General features: G+C 48.3%; 1 protein-coding gene across 3 annotated transcripts; it reads left to right on the top strand.

The window, feature by feature from the left end:
* The first annotated feature begins 663 nt into the window (after nt 1–663).
* Nucleotides 664–7,019, top strand: LOC144156325 (uncharacterized). 3 transcript variants are annotated; one of them, XM_077688296.1, is made up of 4 exons: nt 664–917; nt 6,436–6,619; nt 6,690–6,765; nt 6,821–7,019. In XM_077688296.1, exons 1-4 carry the CDS (start codon nt 912–914, stop codon nt 6,915–6,917), a joined length of 363 nt encoding a protein of 120 aa, XP_077544422.1. In that variant the 5' UTR covers nt 664–911; the 3' UTR covers nt 6,918–7,019. The 3 variants fall into 3 exon arrangements, 2 of the variants coding, with proteins under 2 accessions (XP_077544422.1, XP_077544421.1); XM_077688295.1 differs by lacking the exon at nt 664–917 and having other exon boundaries at nt 5,963–6,619; XR_013319746.1 differs by lacking the exons at nt 6,436–6,619; nt 6,690–6,765; nt 6,821–7,019 and adding an exon at nt 2,723–3,466.
* The last annotated feature ends 6,165 nt before the right edge of the window (nt 7,020–13,184 follow it).

The raw sequence follows: 13,184 nt of genomic DNA, 5'->3' as shown, positions 1-13,184 counted from the left end.
AAATAGCGCAACTTCACTCGCGCTAAACTTTTACATGGATTATTGCAGAGCAATGTGTTTTCGTGTGCGCGTTGCCAGCATATGTATTTGTATACTGCCGAAATTTCGCTGAATTTCGTTCAGCGGTTTTAAAGTTATTTTGGTCTACATATGGCAGTTTACACGTACACATGGATTTTCTGGTGTAACTTTTCTGCGTTGCTGCTGAAGACGAAGTTTCAATATTTTCACACATCAAACTTGAAGACCTCCTTTACTTAATTACGTTCAATGGTTGCGCTGTGATAAATAGAACACGTATAAACTGTTACTGAAATTGGCTGATTTTCATCACGCCGGCCGAAGCGCTCAAACGCGCCTATTTACGTACACACACGGAACTCCAAAAAGTGCGTTACATGGAATATACGTCGATGTCATATCTTTATAACATTACCAAGTAAATGTACAATTAACCCTTTTTTATTCCTGTAGCGACAATTTTACAGCCATAACAACGTTGCAGTTTTATGTGGCGCCATCCAGTGTCGAAACTGTAAAGCTACTTTGTTACGTTTCAGCTTTCTGCTACCGATGGCGCGGCCAAACGCACTATTCGAGGGAGCCTCAAGGCGGTACATTCAGGCTCCCCAGACTTTTCGCCTCTTCTTTGTCGTGGTGCCGATACCCGATACTGGCCGATACTCGTTCAGTTTTTGTCGCCACGCCGTGCGGTCTGTGCGAACTTCGGTGGTAGCAAATTTGCTCGGTATCTCTGGGCATTCTGCACCGCCGTTGTCCGGTGGAGTACAGCGGTGCGACGTTTTGTGATCTGCGATGGGTAACACCCGTAAAACGCCAAAACGTTTGATAAGGCGTAAAAATGCATCACAAAGTCGCCGAGCGCAAGCGAGAGCGGCCGCAGCTTCCTCATGCAAGTAAGGATTTTCTTTTTGTGTTCATTGCACGCAATCTCGCGCTAACGCGCTGCGAGTGTTATTTCTGTTCAGCCTTTGTTGTGTTCTGGCGGAATATGAGGGTCCGCATGAGGGTTCGCATGTGTTGGGGATGTGAAAAAGCGCGCTTAGTTCTTACCACGATTTTGACCGGCGTGGGGCTGCTAGTTTTACCTTTCAATGCTAAAAGCTCTGGGTGGTTTGTTATTCGGAGCCTAGCCACCGCTTGCTGCCACCGCTTGCACTTTTATTCGCGACCCCTTCCCATTGCATGTGGCCCGGCCACCAATGCCTGGCCGTAAAAATGCAGAAGGTAGCCATATATGGTTGGCGTCTCGCTGGCGTCGTGAAATCCCCCCCCCCCCCCCCCTCTACCCGTCGTGAACTAACCTGGCTCGCTCGCCGGCGCGCGCCCCGGCGTGCCCTGAAAACTCTCCGTCGTCGCTGCCGTAGCCGTAACATCTAGGCGTCGTGAAATAGCCGTACTCGCTCCTGCCGTACCCGTAAAAGCTACGCGTTGTGAAATAGTCGTACTTACGCCTCTGCTTACGGACGTTGTAGTTGGGTGTTGAAATCTTGCCGAGCTCTGTTTTTTTTTTTTTTGACGCATTTAGAACTTTTGTAATAACTATACTTCACGCCCGCCTTACAACTCAGTTGGCTAGAGCAGTCGATTTTGGTTTTACCCAACCGGCTGAACCGCTACGGCTCACTGAAGCCAAGGCCGACGCAGCCAACGCTAGGGTTACGTCCGATAATCTGTAATTATTATAAGTGACTATGGCTGCACAAAGCTAGTCTGTAAATTTTTTTGTAACCGTTTACTTTTGATGAATCAACTTTAACTTTCAAGCGGTTTTGCCTTTGCATAAATATCAAGAAAGACTGTTTTCTGTTCATGTTGCCAAGCAGGCTTGGGGTAGCAGCTTGGAGTTCCTTCCGTACTTAGCTAGAGGTAGTCCGACCATTTATAATTACTAAATAGTGATTACTAATTAACAACGACCCTGGCGGTGTGAGGAAGCGGTGTGTTCGGTTGGATAAAAATCAACAGATTGCTCTCACGGAGAGTTAAGCGTTCCTCCTGAACAGAACTTTAGTGACAGCTGCCGTTCCGCAACATTAGCATTCCTTATCGTTCCGTCTGGACGGAACGCTAGACAATGCCTTTTTTGTAGTGCTCTTTTGTTCACCTTATCCATAAGCTCCTCCTTTCTTTATCTGGGAACTAGGCGATACAGGTTTTCTGCCCAATTATGGGGTTACGTCTGGGGTTTTATGTCAATTTGAGGCCCTTCTTTGTGGGTTATGTTGGGATACATGAGCAAAAAAAACCGATACACCAACATGTAGGTGGTAGAATTATTACAGCTTGCCGCATATTTACCCACTAAAAAATGCGCTCAAACCAACTGTGGGCAGTACGAACTCCTGCTAGTTCTCGTTATGTAATTTGTTCAATTGCCTTGGTGTCATTCTGTAGCTGGCTGGAAGAGTCAATAGCTGCATATGCTTCTACCATCCTGAGGCAGACGCTATCAGTACACAAGAGCAGTTATAGGTGTTTTCACACTATGTCCTTTGTAATTGCTCATCTCCAGAGGCAAGCACCCCACGAATAGTTAGAAAGTGCAGGAGTGTCACATGGTTTATGACTCCCACTTTTTAGGAACTATGCGCACATCACTAGCGCGTATTTGCACATTTATATGTTTCCTGACATTTTGTTTTTTCTTGCTATGCATTTTGTTGGTGCACATGTAGTAAAGAGACATTGTGTTTTACAGAAAACGTGCTGAAAATATGCACAAAGCAGTGCCTCTGATGAACACCAACACTGCAACCATCACGGCTGATTGCAGATCACCTCAGTCTGCGTCAAGTCATGAAGCTATGGCTGACTACTGGGACGGCCTTGGAATTCAGGAGCTTTTGCCAGAGCTTTCCTTTGAGAGGGACGTCAGTGTCCCGACAGCACAGAATGGAGGCGTGTGTGGAAGAAGAGTTGTGTCTGTGGGCCACTTCATGAAGGCTGCTCAAGAGCTTGGCGAACACCGGTGCCCTTTTCCTGGTGGAGGACACTTTGAGTTTGAAGAGGAACGAAGGATTGGCCTTTGGTCGGAGTTTAAATTCCAGTGTAGCGGTTGCCATGAGGTTACAAAAGTCACTACCGACCCTGTTGCAGAGCCCACCCCTCTCGCAAAACCTTCATGTAGTTAGCATGTTCAGTAACCTTGTTCATTTCAAGCAAGTGAAGAAATTTGTGTACCATTGCGCGTTGATTGGCAAGCACATCTTTCTTCTGATGAACTTATTGTAACATTACATAGCCGAGAGTATTTCAAGGGTCAATAAAAGTTCCTTCGCAGCAGCTTTGGTGAATCTCTGCCTCCTGCATCCGAGTATGCCAGCTTTCTTTTTTTTATTCACATTCCAAGCGCAGCAAAGTTTGTATGGAGGCAGCGGCGTTGGAAGTTTTGTCTCCAATAAACAGCTGTGTCAGTGCCTGTACTGTTGCAGTTCGACCTCACGTGTGACCTCAGTTTGCTGGGAAAGGTGGCATCTAACTTTGTTGGCAGAGCAAAATTATGCCATGATCTTGGCGCTGTAATGACCCCGTTGCTGGACGGAAAATTTTCATTCAGCCGAGCACATGCAATATAATTACTGATTAGCTCATTCCTGTCAGATCGAATGCAATCTCTGGAAAATTTGGTGACTGGGTGATGGCACCATAAATAGCCGATGGTGGTGGTCAGTGGCGTAGCCAGAAATTTATTTCGGGGGGGGGGGGGGGTTGCGTCCCAACCCTAATGCGTGTGTATGTATATATATATATATATATATATATATATATATATAATTGGTAGTTTTTACAGGACAACATTCAACATTACATTTTAACACATTTGAAAGACAAGAAAACATCCAGCAATAAAAATTTCTGGGGGTTTGAACCCCCCAAACCTCCCCCCCCCCCCTGGCTACGCCACTGGTGGTGGTAAAAACGTTTGCGGAAAGAAAATAAATGTTACGAAAACTAAGGTTAGGTGCACGATTTGAACCTATGCTAGGGTATGCCCGTCCAGTCCCACACGCGTCCCTTGCACCACGACTAATTAGATCTTACTCACTACAAGGTGAAACGGGAAAGCCCGGCCCCGTCCACTGAGCCGCCACGGCCGCAGAGCGCCGTAGAGCGCTCTGCGGCCGTGGAGCGCCGTAGAGCGCCGCGTACCTCCCGTTGCGGCCAGAGAGTCGTGGGTTCGAAACCGGGCATGGCCTAAGTATTTTTTTTATAGTAGAGTGCGGACGCCGACGCCGCGGGACATAGACCCGAGCAAGAGATGCTTCGCATTTAAAATAGAAAAGCCCCCCCCCCTCCCCACCCACATCGATTGTGGCAATGTCAACAAGCTGTTTGGGAGATACTATCAGTTGTCTTGTTCAATGAAACGATTCATTCAAAACAAAGTGGAAATTGGAAATTAGCTTCTCCGCAAGTGTATATATGCTCGGTAAAATAAACTCTGAACAACGGTATCAACATAAAATACAACAATACTTTCCTAAATTTAGGCTTTGATTTCTACCTGGAGAGTGAAGCTACGACGTAGCAGTCTTCCTATACAGTGTTTTTTTTTTTTGAATAAAAGGCAACCCTGTAGAAAGTGGAAGGAAGAACGCCGAGCGGCCCAAACAATTCGCTATATGCCATAGCTATTCTCATAGCTATGGTACCACAGACATATTGTGCTGAAGTGAACAATCGAAGTGCCATAACAACGCTTTATTCGAACCATCTTCCCCTGCCCATATTCCCAGATCCCACAACAGGGCCGCTTGGCCTCCTTTCTCAAATAAAGTCATCCTTCTCCTCTCAAACACTTTCAAAACGCCATCAGCAAACAACTACAAAGAGCCGCGACCAGGCTCCCATTCAGAGGGACTTCCTCAGATAGGGAGGGGGGTGTCGTGGGTTGCGGAGGTGAATTCGCTACGGTATTGTGGAAGGGAGGGTGGGGGGTGCTTGTAGGCTCGGCAGGTTCAGCTTTTCTCCAATTTATGTGCAGCGAGAATTCTTTTTTTCTTGAAGTAAAAAAAAAAAAAAACACTGTTTACCGTGTTGACTACCCGTGTCCTGCCTAGAGTTCATACAAGAAGCTGCGTGCGCCTAACTCACCGTGAAGGAAAGCCGCAGGGGCCTGGCGGTTCCACCTGGCCCTAAGCCCCCTTCACGGTGCATTAGGCGGACTGTTCACAACGATGTAGCCTCCACAATGCTGTACGCAGCTTCTGGTATGAGCTACCACGCACGAGCTAAGGAAGAACGCAACAAGGGTGAGCACTGACTCGAAACGGGAGCTTATAAGTAGTTATAATCGCATTTGAAAATGGAAAAAAAAAAATCTGTTCGGTGTTCCCGCTAATGGGTTAGTATTCTGCATTCCGACCAAGAGAGAAACTACCAAAGCAAGCAGGCCAAACAAACGCAGAAAGGCTTTAGTTGATGGTGTCGCGTGTTTCGATCTTTTTTTTTATATGTATAATAATTCTGAGCAGCATGTTCTGGCGTCGACAGAGAAGCCAACATTGCCGCCGTGCATACGTCGAGGGTGTTGTTGATGAATGAGCAAGTGGAAAACCGCCGTGGAAAACAACCCCCATACAACCTAACAGCAGCGTATATTTACCTTCCCCCCCGCCAAATAAAAATAAAACAAGAAAACATCGTCGCGTGTCGCCAAGAGTCCGACCCTCAATCTTGGCCGATTCGTTTCACCCGGCGTGACCAAAGCTAGCGTTTTGGCAGAACTCTTTACTCAGACGGCGCTATTGTTCTCTACATCTGGAAGCAAGTTAGTTCGCTCCTCCAGCACCTACGTCCTGTTGAAAGGTTAGGATAAGTGGAACCAGAAGCAAGGGAGAGGAACACAAGAACAAGAGGGATAGCCAGCTGCCTTTGGAAGTTCAGCCTGACACATGTGTGTAGGGCAGCGACAGCACCGTGAATAGAGATTTCACTGGTAAAAAAAGAAAAGACAGGTGGCCTCACAAAAATAATAATCATAATAAATCTATAACATGGAAGCGTGTGGACCGAAAACCCGTGACATGCTGAGGTGCAAAGTGATGAACAGAGGTAAAAACGAAGCAACCTGCCGTATAGTGACTTACTGTGAACAGAACAAAAAACGCCATGAACGAGAACGAAATCAACGGAAACGCGAAGAACAGAATCAAAGGATTTGTGGAGACAAATTTATACCCATCACAAAAATATAAATGGCACCGAATACTCCGTACACGGAAGTGTCCGTGTCCCGCGTAATTAGTTGCCTGAGAAACCTCCGCCACATGGAGCCCAGGGTCGTCCTGATGATCGGCACCAACGACCTGCGTCTGGTATGCACAACAGATGCAATTCTGCCTCTGAGCTAAGGGTATGCTCAGAATTTCTGCATCAACACTGCCATTTTCATTCTTCTTTTTTTCACAGGCCAGAACCATGGACGACGCGTACCAATTGATTGCGGATTTGGAGGTCGTATTGGCGCTGTTACTCGGACGCGGATGTGGTGTTGTCGTGATGACGCTGCCGCCGGTGGCCCGCGCTGCGCGGTCCAGCTCCCACTGGCGAATTCTGAATGCCGTGAACGCGTGGATCCTCGGGCTGACTATGGGTATACTATGTCTCTCTTTACGACAGTTTGCGGCAGAGAATAACCTGTTCGTTGCGCTACTTTCACGCAGACGGAGTTGTTGCTCTTGAAATCCATCGCCTCTTTGTGCTAGGCAGACGTCGTGTCCGCTATTGCCTGTACGAGCGGTAAGTTGTCCCGGCTACATTGGTTGTAGTGTAATCAACACTGACACATTTACAGGCGGATGGGGTCGGACCGGCGGCTGGACATGGTGCACTGGAACGAAGAGGCGATGGGCCGTGTGACGATGGTGCTGAGGGACGTGATCGGCGCCTGAACACACCCTCCTCCTCTTCTCACCAAAAAAAAAAAAAAGGATAAGTATCAGTTGCACTGCTTTCAAAAGAACTCGATTATTTCGCAATCAGTTCATACGTAATTTCACACCGACCATACATTTAGGACTCAATTTCCGTTGCAAAAGCACGTAGACTCGAAATTTGTTTGTTTATTTTATCCTTTACCTAGTGATTTTTTTTTCAATTTCACTTCTATGTCCTTTTTCCCCTTCAGGTATGCATAAACTTCCTTAGTACGTAGAAAACATATTTTTATAGCTGAACTAAGTGTCCTGACCGCCATTTCACCATTTCGTTTTGCTGGCCGCATCCGGCATGATTATTTCAAGCGTAGTTATAAATAATCAAAATTAGTCCCGAGAACACCCCATTGTATTGACGAAACATTCCCGTGATATTTTATAACGCGCGTTTTGCTATTGCACTAGCATCACTGCCCCATTGCAGGTTAGCTTGGCTCTTCTTATAGATCATTTGTTTTTGCTCATAGCGTGCACATATCTCACCCATTCTTTTTTTCCTTTTTTACAGCGGAGTTCGGCCACGGCCAACTCCCACCGGGAAGCAAGGGTGGGTTGAAAAGCAATTTCCTGCGATCTCCTGCTCTTCCCTGTGGGAGCTGAAGCCGCTGAGCGACGTATATGCTGAAGCTGATATGGTCTTCGCACTTCGCCCCCCCCCCCCTCCCCCTCTCATACCACCAGCTGCAATATTTATGTTGGAAGCTAAATAAATATTTCCTCTGACTCGGCGTGCTATGCTCAGTTTCATCCGGTGTAAAGCCGTGATTGCAGTGCAAAGCATGTGGGCTGAAAGGTTCTACGAAATGTTGACTGCCGCAGTGAGATGTTGGTTATATTTTCGAGGTGATCACGTGGAATGCCACAAAGACATGTGATGTCGGAAAAAAAATTTCGAACAGTAGCACCAGGATAAATTCAACAGCGCACCTGTCGCATCCTTTGACCGGACAAAATGCTTTCGGCGTCTTTTGACCTCTATCTTGAACATGCATGATGAATTACGTTTGGTGCCGGAAGGCAAGAATAGAAGACAGGCCATCTGATACTTGCGCATATGGCACAGTCTATTATATTTGCGGTATTATGTATGTAATACGATAAAAAAAACTTTTGTGCCAGACTTAGCTTGCAACCCATACTATGGTCCAAAGGTGTTCTGATTCCGGCTAAAGTTGCCATGACATCAACACAGAGGACATTATTGCACAGCGGGAAAGACGAGGATAGAAGGAAATACGCACGGCCCATGCCGACGATTTAGCGGCGGTTCATTGAGAAAAACCGCCTGAAATATATCAAGAGACGCCGATAATTTTCACAGTATCTCTTTCTTCATTCCTTTACACCGAGCTTTCTTTCTGCTCTTTTAGTAATGTGCGCTGGCAATCTTTGCGACATACGTATTGCTCATTCGTCCAACGTTTCACCCCAACAACAGTGAAACGTTTAGTTGATTATTTTGTTTTATTTGTGCTACGCGCGTGTACAGAGCAAAAGCTCTTCAGCGCGATTTCGGAAGCCGAGCGCCGAGCAACTCGCGGCGAGAAAGAAGGCAGGGCCAATCCAGCAATCCCCCCCCCCCCCCCCGTGCACAGCGGCGAACAGAATCGGTTGGTCATGGTTCAGGTTCGGACAAAAGGAGCGTCTCCCCTCGCGAATCGCAGGCGGAGGGGAGGGGACGCCGGTACGGGGAACATCGCGCCCGGAAAGCCTGTGCCGGTATTTTCGTCCGCCACGGGTGGGTGGCGTAGTCTGGTGGCAAACTCTGAACTAATTCCAACATGGCGGGTGTGGGACCGCCACCTTAAGCACCCCGCTCATTCCTCAGTTGACACAACACGATAGAAAAACCATCAAACAACGAAGAAAAAAGTATCCTCACGCTAGCCTAGATTGAGCACGGCGTGTGCGGTCTGTTCGGTTGGCCAAATGTGATAAGGGCCCATCTCCCCGCGAGGGGGACTCGAGTAAATTGCGAGTGTTTGGGGAGTTGGTGGTAGTAGCAGCTTCTTGACGTAGTTTGAATGAGTCAAGGATATAAGGCGCGTTCGTAGCCTTTCATTCTGTGTCGGTTTTGTGGCGCAGTGGGAAGAGCACCATGTACGTCGCGTTCCGCCCACAGGTAGTGAATGCGTTGTATCAGAAGCTTCTTGACGTAGTTTGAATGAGTCAAGGATATAAGGCGCGTTCGTAGCCTTCCATTTTGTGTCGGCTTTGTAGCGCAGTGTGTAGAGCACCATGTACCTTGCGTTCCGCCCGCAGGGTCGTGGGACTGAAACCAGGCGCCGGTAAGTATTATTTTTTTATATAGTGTAGGGGGAGGGGTGCGGACCTGTTGTTGAGAGCGAGGTGGGTAGCGTGATGCGGGAGAGAGGGAGTGGGGGAGAAGGCGCACCTGGAACGGCTGTTGCGGACGCCGAGGCACGCCGACAACGCCGGGTGACATCGTGAGTTAAAGAAATGCTCTGCATTTAAAAAGGAGCAAACAGTAAATACACAACGTAGGTACCTTTCCCATAAAAGACCTTGGTACATTAATAACAATCTCCACTATTTCGACACGAAAGAAAAACTTTAGCTCCTCGGAGACTGCCCAACGCACGCCTGCCCGCCGCTTCCCGAGGCGAAAAAGCGCTCGGGCAGGGCACGCGAGCGCCACCTCGTGCGGTTGACACTAAGTGCCTCACTCGGAGGCGACCGCTTTTTCCACTATCAACCTTTTCTTTCCTCCATGTCTACTACCCAAGTATTCTATAGATCATATCACAAGCTAGCTGCAGCACTGTGGAGGCTACATTGTTATCAATAGTGCGCCCACTGAGGGCATACTGAGGGCGCCTAATCCGCCGTGAAGGGGGTCCTGCATTCCTCCATGGGGTCCTGAAAGGACACTCCCTCTCCCCTCTCGGCAAATGGCACTGCACGGCCCCGGCGCCTTTTGTCGCTTCCTTCGCGGTGATTTAGGCGCCCTGAGGGGGACAACAATGTAGCCTCCTCAGTGCTGCAGCTAGCTTGTGCAGCAGCGGTGTAAAGTGAAACGCCGGTAGTGGCCACCGAGCAGACGAAGCGGCGTCTTGAGAACTGGTTTGGACATAGGAGGAGTGGCCAGGAGTGGCGTTGTAGGCTAGGACCCGTGCGGAACACTTTTCCGCACGTTGTGCTCCACACGATGCAAAGGGAACAGCCACCAAAACATTATCATCATCATCATCAGACCGCCCGCCATATTGGTATAGCGATCGGGAAGTCTCGTATTGTTTACCACCCTCCCTGTTTTGTGTGCTTACTGTGGAAGATTAGGTGCTGGTAACGAGTTATGACTCAAACTGGATGGCGTTTTCCGGCTCCCGACCGCGGATTGTGGACAAAGGACTTGTCTGCGCTGCCGACTGTGTCTGAGGACTTCTCTCCGGGTGCCGCGCCAAAGACCCATCCGAGCGGCAGCGGAGCAGGGCATGCCACCTAGCCACCGAGGCGCATTGCTCGCCTTCATCGGTGCGGACAAACACGTGCGACTCGCAGTAAGTAAATCCTTCTTTGTTTTTTCCTTGACGCGAGTTAACCGGTATGAGCATTTGTATAGCACTTTGTTCACCGTTGTTTACCATGCAAATGCGTAGCGGGGACCCTGTTGCAGTAACCCCGAAAGAGGAAAGCGACAATCGCCAGACCGTGCCGCTAGTGGGTGTTATCAGTTATTTTCAAACGCTGTACATCGAATTTACGGGATGATTTTTGGTGAAGTTTACGGAAAGGTTGCGGCCGTTTTCCGTGACCGTCGTCCTCCCGCGCGTTTGCCGCAAAGCAATCGCGCTTTGCGGCGAAGTCAACCACAAAAGTGCACATACGCCTTGAATTTTCTTTTTTTGTGTGTTTTCATTATTTATTGCGCATGTTCTGCCTCAAAAATCTGTTTGTGTGTCTTTCTTCTCCTTTTTTGGCGGTGGTTGTGTTTGTTTCTAAAGCGCATGTTTTTGGTGTGCCCGAACAGAAATACAGTAAAACCTCGTTAGCTCGAACTCACTGAACTAAAAGATTTTTTTTTTTAATGCGATGGGTCATCGGTATAGCCCGAATGTTTACCTGTTTATCTCTCGAAAGGTTTTGGAAGTGAGTTCCAGATAATCACACGATTATGCTGGTACTGGTATTACCCACGGTGAGGTTTATAAATGTTAAACTTCCTTCTCTTGAAAATACATTAACAAAGCATGCAGCGATACTTGCACGCTCGAACTTGAAAAACAATTTTGACATCATTGCTGTTTGAGGTGTAGATTATTGCCCTTGTAACAGTGTTAAGCAAGACACAAAATCTGGTCATTTTGAGTCTGTTCCTTGCGGCCACTGCTTTCTGCTCTGTCCCTTTACCATAAACTGTAGCGGACTAGTCCTGTTCTTCCCCGAGTGCTATTTACTGTTACTCTCTCTGTTCTTGCAGGTTGCGCCTCATGCATGTGCTCAGCATCTACTTTCGCTCCCAGAAGAAAAGTGGCCATCCCTATGTTGTGTGCCTCACCTTTGATACGGACAGTGGAGTTGGTTGTGGAGGCAGCGTGCGAGTGCCCGGCGGGTTGCAGTGGAGCATGGGGTCACATCCTGGCTGCTGTGCACCTACTCACCCTCTTGCAAGCCGAAGGTTTTAAGAGGCGCCACCGGAGCTTGCGTGCACTGAGCTGCCACAACAGTGGGGACGTCTGAGACAGCAGGGCATCAAGCCAAGTGTGTCCAAGACATTGACTGGAGAAGCCCGCGAGAAAATGGCCCCTCCCATCCCTTGCCAATGCGTCTGTTCGATGCACGTCGAGTACACAAGCAATGCGAGCAGCAACAAAGTGCCGTGCAGGCGCTTGGGAGAAAACTTGGTAGCCTTGGGAATGGGCTTTTTGCCCCGCTTTTGCTGGCCTCACCCCCCACAGTGACAGAAACAAGGACTGGCATGGCACCTGAAGGGTCACCTATGAGCTACCAGCAAGCATTCATGCCACATTACGCCGTGGTCATCTTGCGAGCACGCAGAGGCTGGGCAACGTCGTGTTTACTAGACTGCGGCATGCAGGGGTGCGCGAATGCTTCCCTTTGTCCCATTTATATCCACAGTTTGCTATACTGCACGTGCTATAAATCAGCGAAGTAGTTTAATTGACTGGGATTTTCACTGTGGATACAAAAAAAGCAAAAGCACTCAAGCTGATTCGCGGCAGCCTGATGCAACTCTGGCTGTTTTCTTTTTTGAATAAAACTTGAAAATTATCTCAGCTACCTACATCAATGGCCACTATCATTACGTCGGAGGCATGCATGCAGCATGTGACAAACTAGAGGAGTGAGTGTGTATTTTAGTCGCAAAATATTCGACAGTAAATACATCGTGGCTGAAATGACAATGGGCAACAAGTTAACTTGACGTAACAACAAACCTTTCAGCCCGGCAAATCGGGAACCAAGTGCAAAAGCTCGGATTTTCCACCGTTAGATCATGAAACAGTGTACGCCACTTCTGCAACGACACGCAGCTAAATGCAACGTACCGTGCGCGCCTGCCACAGAGGAAATTTTAAACCGCGCCGTGACGGCGTAGTGCGACAAGAAAAGTTTGTTTACAGCCCTAGGTAAGATAAAGGCTCGTGTAGGGGCTAAGCGGTACCATTTAACAATGAAATGAAGCGGGCACAGAGCCACAGGGACGAGGGAAGGAACAGCCTAATTTTGGCAACAAGTGGTACTGTTTTCCCGGTCGAGCGCCGCTGTCAGTCGCATGAATAGGTGGCGCACGCTCAGGCTTCATTTAGAATACAAAGGCTGGACCACAGAACTCCAACGCAGGTGTATTTTATATCCAGACAGCGACTACGGAATCCCGCGCTTAGCGAACCAACGACAAATATTCGCTCCCAGTGCACCGCGCACAGCGTGTCACAAAGGTTGCTCGCACTGGCATAGTTCGCGTCAGAAAGTTCGTTCAAGAGCGTGGAACTTCACGTACCTTTTCTCCATTTGGAGCGGTATTTCCGCATTGCGTGCACTGCGGCGCGAAGCAATGCTCCGGCATTGTAGTCCATCACCAAAAGCGGTCAATGCCCGCTTTCTATGTTTTGGCCGTCCGATTGGGAACACCAATGGGTTATTAATACATATAACTGGCCGACCAAATGGAAATTCTAACCGGTCGGCCAATGGTTTTTTTCGGCTGGTTGGCATGTACCTGCATGCAATATCGTC

The sequence above is a fragment of the Haemaphysalis longicornis genome, unplaced genomic scaffold (genome assembly GCF_048455015.1).
Source record: "Haemaphysalis longicornis isolate Haplotype H1 unplaced genomic scaffold, Haemaphysalis longicornis Haplotype H1 scaffold_1, whole genome shotgun sequence".
NCBI classification, from domain to species: Eukaryota; Metazoa; Arthropoda; class Arachnida; order Ixodida; family Ixodidae; genus Haemaphysalis; species Haemaphysalis longicornis.
Note: the sequence above shows the minus strand (reverse complement) of the source record. Positions and strands in the feature narration are given on the sequence as shown.

Coding starts and splice junctions, on each gene's coding strand:
- LOC144156325 (XM_077688295.1), top strand. CDS start 6,382: ATGCTCAGAATTTCTGCATCAACACTGCCATTTTCATTCTTCTTTTTT. Junction 6,620..6,689: donor GATCCTCGGGCTGACTATGG/GTATACTATGTC, acceptor ACTTTCACGCAG/ACGGAGTTGTTGCTCTTGAA. Junction 6,766..6,820: donor CGCTATTGCCTGTACGAGCG/GTAAGTTGTCCC, acceptor ACACATTTACAG/GCGGATGGGGTCGGACCGGC.